The sequence below is a fragment of the Cajanus cajan genome, chromosome 4, assembly GCF_000230855.2.
Source record: "Cajanus cajan strain Asha chromosome 4, NIPB_CcT2T_4, whole genome shotgun sequence".
NCBI classification, from domain to species: domain Eukaryota; kingdom Viridiplantae; phylum Streptophyta; class Magnoliopsida; order Fabales; family Fabaceae; genus Cajanus; species Cajanus cajan.
Genome location: NC_138520.1, coordinates 12087937 through 12100613, shown reverse-complemented (window position 1 = coordinate 12100613; position 12677 = coordinate 12087937). Strand labels below are relative to the sequence as shown.

Genomic DNA, 12677 nt, shown 5'->3' with positions numbered 1-12677 from the left:
CATCATGAATACAAATTCAATGTTGATAATTCACGAAAAATGTTACAGAAATTAGCTAGTGTATTATCATAGGAGAAAATAGAAAGAAAATTAGAATTTGGTAGTGCATTGGAGCTGAAATACCATACACAGCCATAGGATAAACTGGGGACAACACTATGCTTTATAACTTGCTAGATATGAGTTGGTATCCAACAACAAAAAAAACAGAAATGAGTTGCCACAAAGTCCAAACCAGGGAACTAAACTGCCGGCAAGGTGCTAATACTAGTGCTACCCAATCCAATCAAAAACCACATAACCATCAAAAACATCTAAATCATAAATCCACCATGTTTCAAGATGAGACCTATTTAATCGAATCATCTGAGAGAGGCTAATCCAAACCTGCCAACACCTTCTGTCTCGTCGTGATTAGTGCCACCTCGTATTGTCTTGCAACATTTCTCTCAGTCTTTTGTGGGAATTCAGTTAGTTCAAGTTAGTCTCTGTTTTTATTTTATTTCCTTTCAATTCAATTCTTTTTATTGCTAACACCTGCCAGCATAGTTCCCATAAAAAATGTCACATTTTTTTTGTTAAGTCTATCTCATTTGCACAATGTTATCTTATTATTATTTTTACAAATATTAAAAAAACAACATTATCTCTCTGAAGCGATTCCATTGATTTCTTGTTTTGATTTTCTGTCACAAAATAATTTATTATTTTTATTTTATTTTTATTTCTCCACGTAATCACGTTACCTACGCAACATCTATGCCGCCTCTCTGACTATTTGGGATCATAACAAAAACAAATTGGTATTGTTATCATCATTTCTGTTCTTGCTTGAATCACAGTGCTTTTGACTGAAACAAAAAGATACTCTTTTCCTCTTTCTTTGAGACTCAAGAAAACAAAATTGGAATTTTGAAACACACCAAAAAAAAAGGTTGGGGTACAAAACAGTTTCCAATCAAAATTATGACAAAACAATATCAAAATCAGGAGAGAGAGAGAGTGTGTGTGTGAGAGGATCAAATCTACCAAATGGCACTTAGAAGAAAAGAAAACTTTTTCTTGTTTCCCTGTGGTCCTGTGATTTTGACCATCTAAATGAATAATTAGGCAAAGCAATTAAAGATTATTTAATTTCTATCATTTTGCGACTCTTAGAATATTTTTTTATTAATTATATTGTTATATATCTTTGACATCATGTCAGGATGATTCCTCCTGTGTACTATAACTCAGTCTCTGTTCATCTGGGTGGACTTTTCTGTGACCCTCTGCACCCATTTGCGTTGGATCTCACTCTGAATAAGTCTCGTTCTTCTGCTTCTCTGTTTTGGAATTGCAAGAGGAGAAGGAAGAGGGAAAACTCTATCATCATGGCTTCAAATTTGAGGACCAACAATTTCCTGCGCCACGTGGAATCAATGAAGCTTCATCCATCAGGTGCTGGCCACATTTCACACTTGAACGCTGTGATACTTGGTGAATCTCTCGCCACTGAAGAGGATGATTTCGTTCTTCCAAGTGAGGACTTTTCTAGCCAAGCCAATGTTCAATCCCCAGAACAGGTTTCAGACTATTTACATTGATCGGTGTTGAAATTTTGATTAAATGATTTTGATTTGTTAACAAATGAAAGGGGGAAAAAATTCTGGGTGTCACTCTTTGTATTAGAATATTTGAAAATTGATTTTTTTTTTTATTTTTTTTATTTTTATGTGTGTGTGTGATTTGTGATCTACCAGTATCTAGAGATGTATAAGAGATCGATTGAGGACCCTGCTGGATTCTGGTCTGAGATTGCCTCAGAGTTCTACTGGAAACAGAAATGGGGAGAAAAAGTGTGTGATGAAAATTTTGATGTTAGGAAAGGGAATATCAAGATTGAGGTAATTGATTGGTTTCCATTGTCCCATTTGTATCTTGTTTTCATTTTTCCTTCTGTTGGTGTTTGTTCAGAGGCTTAGTGTGTTTGTAACTTGTGTGTCTGTGTTCATTTGTTGCATTGCGTCAGTGGTTCAAGGGTGGCATCACCAACATCTGTTATAATTGCTTGGATAGAAATGTTGAAGCTGGACTTGGTGACAAGGTAGCCATTTACTGGGAAGGCAATGAGCCTGGTTTGGATGGTACTTTGACATACAGTCAGCTTCTCCATCAAGTTTGCCAGGTTAGGTTTGAATTTCATCTCTTTGCATACAAAGAAGATGTTCAAGCTGAAGGGTGATAATGTTTTTTTTTTAACATGTGCAAACAAAATGGGAATTGGCAGAATGATTGTTGCTTTTCTTGTTTCAGCTTGCAAACTACTTGAAAGATATTGGTGTGAAGAAGGGAGATGCTGTAATTATTTATTTGCCCATGCTTATGGAGCTTCCCATTGCAATGCTTGCCTGTGCTCGCATTGGTGCAGTTCACTCGGTATCATAGAACAACTTACAAATCTTGTCCACCATTTTTTCTTTAGTCATGTCAAAACTACCAGATTGCTGGACATGTTTCACTTGTTTTTTGAGTTAATACTGTTAGGTTTTTTATTTGTTTAGGTTGTATTTGCCGGTTTTTCCGCAGAAGCTCTTGCCCAGAGAATCACTGATTGTAAACCAAAAGCTGTAATTACTTGCAATGCTGTTAAAAGGGGCCCTAAGCCTATATATCTGAAAGATATTGTTGATGCTGCAATCAACGATTCAGCCCAAAATGGGGTCTCTATAGGTGGGAATGTCATTCATTTGTTTAAAGTTTCAGTGATATAATCTCTCCAATAAATATAGTGATGTTATGGTATGCTGATTAAAATTCAAACACTGAGAAGGAGAGAGATCAATATAGCTAATATAACGCACCACCTACAGAGTTTATGATTGGAGACAAAAGTGGAGCTTACAAGCATGTAGATACTGTACAGGTCAAACACTTAATATAAAATGAGTACTCTATTTTGACTTTTTTAGTTTGTCAGTAAACATCATAGGCTTCTGGGTGCTATTCATATTTCCTGTTTCATCACGTCAGAAAAACTGGCTGTAGCATATAATTCAGTTCATATCTTTGGTACCTTTAGTGTTTGTTTTGTATTTGCTGCATCCAATTTAATCTTTAGTTCATTATGTTCGCTTTATTATTTTCTTTGGTCTTATTCTTTTTTTCTTTTCTAAACAGATGTATGCCTAGTTTATGACAACCCATTGGCAATGAAGAGGGAAGATACAAAATGGAAGGAAGGGCGTGATATATGGTGGCAGGTTGGTATAGAAAAGTATCCCCCCAATTGCATATAAACTCTCACATGGTTAGCTCACTGTAGAATCATGAATTATACTTTTGGTACTCTGCAAAATGTCTACATGCCATGCCATGCCATGCCTAAGAATTAGTTACATAATTGTTTCAGTCTGAATTTCTTCAGTTATTTCAAACAGATTAATTAGTGTTAAATGATAAGATTTGCTATGAATCCTGATTTATGTTTAGCGGTGCTAAATATGTTTTCATAGTTCATGGTTATCCATAATTATGATAAAATTCCACACTTTTTAAACCATTTTTTGGCTACCTTTTCTGGTTTTGCAGGATGTTGTTCCTCAATATCCAACTTCTTGTCCAGTGGAGTGGGTTGATGCAGAGGATCCACTTTTTCTACTCTATACAAGTGGGAGTACAGGAAAACCTAAGGTATTTGTATGCTGTTACTGCTCTACTTCGAGTCATATTTCTTTCTTCTTCCTTTCTTTACTTGAGGCTGTTGCTTTCTAATATATGTTCCTAAAAGGGTGTCCTCCATACAACTGGTGGTTACATGGTGTACACTGCAACAACGTTTAAGTATGCATTTGACTACAAGCCGTCTGACATCTACTGGTATCCTTGAAAGTTTATCTTCTATCCTTTTTTATCTTTGTCATGTTCTTGATAAAAACTGCTTCACTACTCTTATTTAACTACTTTATACCCTGACTACAGGTGTACAGCTGATTGTGGTTGGATTACTGGACACAGCTATGTCACTTATGGACCCATGCTCAATGGTGCGTCTGTTGTTGTGTATGAAGGGGTAATAAATTTAAACCCTAAACAGTTTTGATCATGTACAATGCATTGCATGGAAGTGCTAAAGAAAATGAATCCAAGTGACATGTTATCAGTGGAACCAAAAAGACTAAGTGAACCATATATTCATATTTCTACAATTTAATTAGCGAATTCTAAAAAGTGGTTTGACCATGTGATAAGAAGACCGATTGAAGCTCAGTTGAACAGATGGAGGTCAGGTTATTAGCAATATAGGAAGATCAAGAAAACTTGGGGAAACCAGTATAAAACACTTGGATCAAATTGCTTCTCTGAAGACTTGTTGTTTGATTGGACTCAACAGCATTATTTGATCATGTAGCCAACTCCCCAATTAGTGGGAAAAATTATTTGGACATTGCTTTTTGGTTACAAATTCTAGTAAACAGAAAAAAAAAAACACAGAATGTGTTACATCATTGAATATATATTGTTTTAAGATAGAATTTTTTTTTTCAGCTCACAGAATAGTTGCTGAGCAGAAAAAAACATAATGAACTTTTAAAATGCTTTTTAAGTACTTCACGTACCAATAGTTGTTGGAGAGAAGTTTAAGGCCTCATTAACAAGAGGTCAATGATTAATGCCTGATCAGTTGGTTGTCTAGGCTGTGGTTACATACATTGTTATTTTGATTCCCTCATACAGAGCTTTGGGGATGCACAAATTGTCTTGGCAACATATTTTTAAAAAAATATATTTACAGGATTTATAAATTAAAGTAGAGTGGTTTCCAGCGACATCATAGTATTGGCATGTTGAGTTCATATATAGAAAACTACGAGTCATGGAATTGCTTTAAAATACTTCACTTCAAATCTGATATCAACATGAATGCAGGCTCCTAATTATCCTGATGCTGGGCGATGCTGGGACATTGTTGACAAATTTAAAGTGTCAATATTCTACACTGCCCCCACATTGGTGCGGTCCCTCATGCGTGATGGTGATGCGGTAAAATACCTCTATTATGTGTTGCCAGTGTTGGTATTTCTGTATGAAAAATTATTTAACCATGAATAAATGCTTCTGTATACAACCCAGCACATCTCATCTCTTTTGGCTTTCCTCTGGCCATATCTCAAATTAGTTTCAGTTTGGATGTCGGAGAAACTTAGTATTGTTGCAATTTTCAAAGAAGTGAACTGTTATTGTATTGAGGAAATATCGTTTACATTGTTTCCTGTACAAATCTTTCAAAACAAAAAGAAAAAGACAGGAAATGAAAACAAAAAAATGCTTTCTCAAACAAAATAGGCCATTAATTATTCAGATTAGGTGCATCTTCATGTAAAATTGATATCTTTGTGTTTTATATAGGAATAAAACTTGTAGTTTATATTAACATTTTGCAACTAGAATATCTAACATAGTGATAGAAGAAGGGAACTGTCTGATGCAAGAGTGTAGAGTTCCATTCATTCATAATTTAATTATTGTTCACTCAAACCATTGTAATTCATGCAGTTTGTTACTCGCTACTCAAGGAAATCTTTAAGAGTCCTAGGAAGTGTAGGCGAGCCCATAAATCCAAGTGCATGGAGGTTGTTATCTGCATTTTTCCTAGCTAATTTCTACATAATTTTCTGTTTCAAAGAACACTGATGCATTCTTTGATCTTTTTCTTTTTCAGGTGGTTTTACAATGTCGTTGGAGATTCAAGGTGCCCTATCTCTGACACTTGGTGGCAAACAGAAACTGGTGGCTTCATGGTATTGTAGCTTCCAATGATTATGTGTATTAAATTTGGTTCTTATGGCTTGCACTGAACATGTAATATAGGTTCATTCCATTAGTGACAGTTATTATGTTGCATTCCCCGTGTGCACAGCTCAAGGGGCAATGGAGAGTTGGGTTTTGTATAGTAGTCTTAGGTTCAACTCTTGTCAAGTTGTCATCACACACACATGAGAGAGAGAGGGGGGAGAAGCTTATTATGTTTTTGCAGTTCTAATTTTTGTTGTTGCTTGCAGATAACTCCATTACCAGGAGCTTGGCCACAAAAACCTGGTTCTGCAACTTTCCCCTTCTTTGGAGTTCAGGTCTTTTATGCTGACCTTATATGCTCATTTTATAATTTAATATAAATTTGTTTTACTTCTATGTTACTATTTCACCTTGCCTTCATCACTGACTAACTTCTTTGTAACTTTAGCCTGTCATTGTGGATGAGAAAGGTGTTGAAATAGAAGGTGAGTGCAGTGGATATTTGTGTGTTAAGAAATCATGGCCTGGGGCATTCAGAACACTGTATGGTGATCATGAAAGATATGAAACAACATATTTCAAGCCATTTGCGGGATACTATTTCAGTGGCGATGGTTGCAGCAGGTTAGTGTTTTACTAACATTAGATGCTCATATTTTGCCAGTGATTCTTGTATAGTAATCTTTGAATTTGAGTTTGGCCTTGGTGAGTTAAATTTCCATAGTTTCACCTCAAATGCAGGAAATACCATAACATGGAACAATGTGTGGGGTAATTATGATGTACTCATTTAACTTTGTTTCAGGGATAAAGATGGATACCATTGGCTCACTGGAAGAGTTGATGATGTCATCAATGTCAGGTATTCTTTAAATTTCCAAAGCTCCTTCTGATGATTCCTCAATCTTACAATTTCTTTTTTATAGATGTAAGCATTTAAACATGAACAAACAGGTTCTGTCTCCTATGCAGTTATATTCTGTTTGATGTACCAGTCTGATATAATCATGTTATATATGCAGTGGGCATCGAATTGGCACAGCAGAAGTGGAATCAGCTCTAGTTTCACATCCTCAATGTGCAGAGGCTGCTGTGGTTGGTGTGGAGCATGAGGTATGATTGTATAATATTCTCTCTATGTGTGAGTCATAAAGTATGTTTTTATTGTATGAAAGAAATCAAGTAAAGTTTCTGTATAGCATCATCACTAAACGATTGCTTCCTGTATCTGAATCAATTACCATTACTTTTGTAGGTCAAAGGACAAGGTATCTATGCATTTGTTACAGTTGTGGATGGTGTTCCTTACAGTGAACAACTGCGGAAGGACCTCGTACTCATGGTTCGAAAGCAGGTATCTACTTCAAAGCTGAGAACATGAAACTAGAATCTGTTTAGATATAAATTAAAAGCGCTTTTGAAAATTTCTCTATTGAAATTAAAGAGTATTTATTAGTAGAAAAGTTCTCAAAAGTACTTATAAGCTTGTATTCAAACAAGTTCTTATTGTGCCTTGATAAATTCTCAGGATAATTACTTTGTTGAGTTATTATTCTTTGTTTCCTTTCCACTCTTTTCTGGAAAAAAGATCACATTTGTCTGCGCCACTACCAGTGTAATAATGGCTTTTGTATTGTAGTTACATTGCACCCTAGATTGACCAGGTTTTGGCCCCTTTGAACTCCTAGTGTTATTAGTCGTTTAAGATATTGATGGGAATTTTATCATTTCATTGAGAACAGAACAACTGAAAAGATGTCCTGAAATCTCAATTTTTATTGTTGGTTCCCTTAGTAAATAATATGTGGATCCAGTGGTACCTTAGATAATGTTTTAAGTCTCTTCTTGAGCTAACATGTTCTACATTATAACTTGTCATCACCAATCATCATCATCCTCATCCTGCAGCTTTATATGTATCAATAATATTTTTTCAGTGCTTACATTGATTCCCAGTTTTTTTTTTTTACCTCTCAATAAAGAGCCAAGGTAACAAAGATGTTCTATATTTAATCAGGCTGACTTTCGATGTCCTAATTGGTCGATCATGCATTACCAATGTTTTTTTATCCAGATCAGTCATCAATTAGAAGATACTGATTTAAGATTCAATAGTTTAATTATAATAATTAAATAATGTATAAAATAATATTAAAAACATTAAATATATTAAAAACAACATACATTTTATCTTAAAACTTAAAGTATAAACTAGTGTTCAAATTAAATATATTAAAATAGTTTAATCAAGTTTTAACAATAGACATCAATATTTATGAATAATAACAAGTTTATATTTAGAATAGTAAAGAAAATAATAAATACTTTTGGTTGATTTTATTTTCTAATTATTGACCTGCTGCAAACCGGTTTTTAGTGGTCTTCTCAGTTTTTCGATTCTTTGACTGATTTTTTGTTAGGCCGGTTTTTCGGTTCAATTAAACCGGTGAGGTCACCGGTTTCCGGTCGGACTTACCAGTTCGGTTTTCAAAATACAATGTATTACATTTGATTTTTACTGTTTTGTTTAATATTTCAGATAGGAGCTTTTGCAGCACCTGACAAAATTCATTGGGCACCTGGCCTCCCAAAAACAAGGAGTGGAAAAATAATGCGAAGAATTCTGAGGAAAATTGCTTCCAGGCAGCTGGATGAACTTGGGGATACAAGTACCCTTGCAGATCCAAATGTGGTCAATCAACTTATAGAACTTGCAGATTCTTGAAGCACAAAACTTTGTTATCATAGTAACAAGGAGAATTGCTAGCAATGCACTCTAATGTAATGGGTATATTAGCCAATGAGAAGTGAGGACAAATTTTGGGGATGTTGGTGTATGTGATAAATAATAAACAATTCTATCTTTCATTCTTCTTTTGCCATAAACTGCATATTTGCAGCCTCACTTTTGAACATATTTTGCTTGAGTTGTGCCTAGTCTACTTCCCTATAGGCTATAACAAATTATAGAGAAAGCCAACCACATAACTTTCATTGATATCTTGGAATTTATGCGTTGTGAAATCGATCACTTCTCATATTTTATGAAAGGAACGAAGGTCGAAATAGGTCGACTATAATTAATTGAACAATACTATTATAGATTATGGCATCTTTTGTGCATTTTTCCCTCCTTTCTAAGTATGAAAAATTTATTACTGAGATCACAAGGTGTTCAGTTGCAGCAAAGTCTTGTTTTCCAAACTATGCCAATATTTTATTTCATTTGCATTGTCTATAATGCAGGGAAGTAAAATTGGTCAATCTAACTATATTAAAAAAAATAATGAGTCAATACACCCTATCTTTAGCCAAATAAAATAAAATAAAATAAAAAATGCATTGAGATTAACCTGTTTTTGATTATTTCTTAGGTAAATGATATTTACATTTCCCTGTTATGATAAATACGTTATTTTTTCTCTCAATTTTTCTATATATATATATATATTTATTTTCTTTTTAAAATAAATTTTATTTTTAAAAATTATCTTTTTATTCACTTCTCTTCCTTGAACTATCTTTCTGTAACACTCATTACTCTTTATTGAATTTTCTTTTTCACTTTTTCCTTTTTGATTTCTATATGGTGATTGATATATTTATATCTCTATTACTTTTTAAATCTTATTGTGTATTCTCAATCTTATGATTCTTTAAATATTATTCTTTCACCTCATCTTTATCATTATCTTTTTAATAAATTTGTGAACTTTTTAAGACATTTCATTGACTTTTCAAGATAAAATAATATGTTGATATTTCAAGTACGATCGATCACAATTTTTTTTTTAATATTCATAAACTATTTTTCAAAATCATGTATTGTACTTGTTAAAATATATTTTTATAAAATAATTTCTAAAAATATATTTTAAAACATACTTCCCAAAATGTATTTTTTAAATCATATATATACTATTTCAAAAAGTATTATTTCATGTTAATCAAGAATTCATGTTTAAATTCCGATGATAGCAATAAGACGACTTTGATAATATTATTAAAGTCATCATGTAATTATTCAAATCAACTAACTAATTTAACAAATTATGCATAGTCTCGATCTGACTATTAATTATAAGAGTTAATCACTTATACACTGTCAGTGTAAAGTTTTTTTATACTGGCAACCAATTGTGTCATGTCACTGTTAAAAGTAAATGTAGTGACATGACACAATTAAAAGATATAATTGATTGTCAGTGTAAAAAAAAATTTTCACAAACAGTGTATAAATGATTAATTTTAATTATAAGCTGAAATTGATGTAACAGCAGAGTGCTCTATGGCCTCTGTATCTCACCTCAACAATCAAATAGAATAAGAAGATTGCATAAGAAGATTACAAGTTTAACAAAACTGCTTCCTTACATAAAATAAGCAAAGTTTTTGTGTTCAAGAAGAAACATAGAGATTGTTGTTGGAATTATCACTTGAGTGTCAAAATGTTTGCAAAAAATGATGACCACTACTACCTATGCTAACCTAGTCATTGCTGACTAAGAGTATGCTTATGGTTAACTTTGTTGTTGAAATTAAAATCTAAAAAAAAAAAATTTATTACAAACAATTGTTGCGTTGACATTTTCACTAGTAACAGAGATAATAATGCTAAATACTTAGATTATTTTAGATAGTACTAAAAAAAATCATAAAAAGTGCATGTTTGTTTTATCCTTATATAATGGCGTTTGACAATATTATAGTTAATTGTTTATTAATTTAATTCAAAATCTAACATTTCAAATTTCAATCCTTTTGTTCTCCAATTCCAACCTAAATTGACCAAATAAATATACAAAACATTGGTCAAAGGAAAAATGTCAAATTTTATTTTTCTATTATTATTATTATTATTATTATTATTATTTCTACTTTTATTTCAATCAAAGAAATCTCATGAAATAAAAGGTGGAGTATCAGTATCACACATGTTTTAAAAAAAGTTAAGTTAAACAAAAAGTAACTTTCAAAATATGCTACCAAAGTGACCCACAATATATTTATGCATGGATATATCTGCCAATTTAAAGTGTTCAATCCTTTTTTCGTGGATAAAGTTACACGATATAATGAATCGCCTCAAGAAAAACAAATCTAATTTAATAAGTTTGTCAAAGAAGTTGCTTTGGAATAAATAAAAGACACCAAATGTTCCCTAAAACTTGCTTTAGAGATACATGAGTCTTTCTCTTAACGGAGCTTTGTTTAATTTAGTTTAAAAAAAATTAGCTCCTTCATCATGTCATCGGAATCTTTGAACCTATCTTGGACAACACCCTCGTCTACATAAATGATATTTTGTTATTTTCTAAAGATATGAATTTACATAACCTTTTGGATATTTTTGACATAATAAATCAATACAGCCTTATGTTATACGAGAAAAAAAAGTTCACTTGTCATAATTTGAAATTGATTTTTTTGGAATGCATTTTTCCTAAGGAAATTATCAACCTCATATAGATGAAAAACTTCTCAATTTCCTAGATCAGTCCTTGATAAAGAAGATTCAACAAGTTTTGAAAATTCTCAATTATATTATGGATTTCATTCCTTAAGCAATCAAATATACCAGTCAATTGTCTAAACTTTTGAAAAATAATCCTCCCCCATAGGAACTAGAACAAACTCGAACTATCCAAGAGTTAAAAAAGATTGCTTAAACTCCTTCATCACTAAAAATTCCAAAAGGGAAAAGAATCCTTCAAACTGATGCAAAAGTGATCATTTCTAGTAAGTTGCTTTTATTGAAGAAATCAACAATAAAAAAACTCTAATTTGGACATGCTATTGGGCAATTTAAAGAAGCAAAAAAGCACTATCTCACTACCTTCAAGGTTTGGTTGTTAAAAATGGAATTAAAAAGTTTGATTTCCATTTAAGAGGATTTCGATTTGAGATTCAAATGGATAATTCATCTTTTCCTAAGATTCTCAAATTCAAAAACAAGATGCATCTTGGTCCTCAAATTATCAGACTAAAATATTGGTTTTCTAGGTACGACTTCACTGTCAAACATATTAAAAAAAAAATAGAATTTCATTCCTAATTTTCTCTCAAGACTTGGAAAAATGATTCAATTAATTATTGTGACCCATATTTTTCCTTCATGGTAAAGTCTCTGCTAACCAAAGCCAAATTCGCTAAGGTATTCCCTCAAGGGTTAACACCTACTTCACCTGTTGATATTCTTTAGTATGCTAAATCTCATTATTTTTACTTAATACATGAAGTTATGAAATACAAGTATAATACAACTGTGATATTTGATCTTGAAAATTATTTCGAAAGAACTTTTGTTATTTTGGGAACTAGGATGAGATCTCTATGAAGTCACACTCTGACTTATCTGGTGTAACATTGTTCAATATTCTATTTCAATTACTGTAAAGACCAAAATAACATACCAAATTCTCATAGATCACAACAAAGAAAATTATCTCTTCTAGACTCTATTAGAATGATTTTTTCCATTATCTTGGTGGAGAAAAAAGTTGAAGAAGGTCTTAGATTTTGAAAAAAAAAACAGAGGAATTTCATATGAAAAATTAATAATTCGACTTCAATTATTATAATTCATCATTCTTACTTTCAAAATCCAACCAAGTAATTGTGGTCCAAAAATTAAGCCTATTTTTTTAGAGAAACTTTGAATATTATCCTCTACATTAGAATTATAGGCTCCAACTTGCTAGGCATCTTTGTGAGATTAACAAATATCAGTCTAGGCCACCAGATCCCAATCGGACAAGTTTGTCTCAAAGACCAAATGATTGTTATCTCAACAACAGGATAATCCCTTCCAGCTCTCCATAAGAGATAAGATTTTTTTAAGTTTACATCAGACATCTAAGTTCCAAGTGAGGAAATTCATAAAGTTGAAGACTTGGTAGATG

At 32.4% G+C, this 12677-nt stretch overlaps 1 protein-coding gene across 2 annotated transcripts; it reads left to right on the top strand.

The window, feature by feature from the left end:
- The first annotated feature begins 235 nt into the window (after window positions 1-235).
- On the top strand, window positions 236-8661 carry ACS (acetyl-CoA synthetase). 2 transcript variants are annotated; one of them, XM_020350808.3, is made up of 19 exons: window positions 236-480; window positions 1208-1565; window positions 1743-1886; window positions 2012-2167; window positions 2296-2418; window positions 2544-2712; window positions 3160-3242; window positions 3571-3672; window positions 3770-3858; window positions 3961-4051; window positions 4909-5022; window positions 5536-5612; window positions 5702-5780; window positions 6042-6110; window positions 6224-6399; window positions 6581-6637; window positions 6798-6888; window positions 7031-7129; window positions 8315-8661. In XM_020350808.3, the coding sequence occupies exons 2-19, from the start codon at window positions 1209-1211 to the stop codon at window positions 8498-8500; spliced, it is 2262 nt and encodes a 753-aa protein (XP_020206397.1). In that variant the 5' UTR covers window positions 236-480; window position 1208; the 3' UTR covers window positions 8501-8661. The 2 variants fall into 2 exon arrangements, with proteins under 2 accessions (XP_020206397.1, XP_020206400.1); XM_020350811.3 differs by lacking the exon at window positions 236-480 and adding an exon at window positions 795-934.
- Window positions 8662-12677: the final 4016 nt, after the last annotated feature.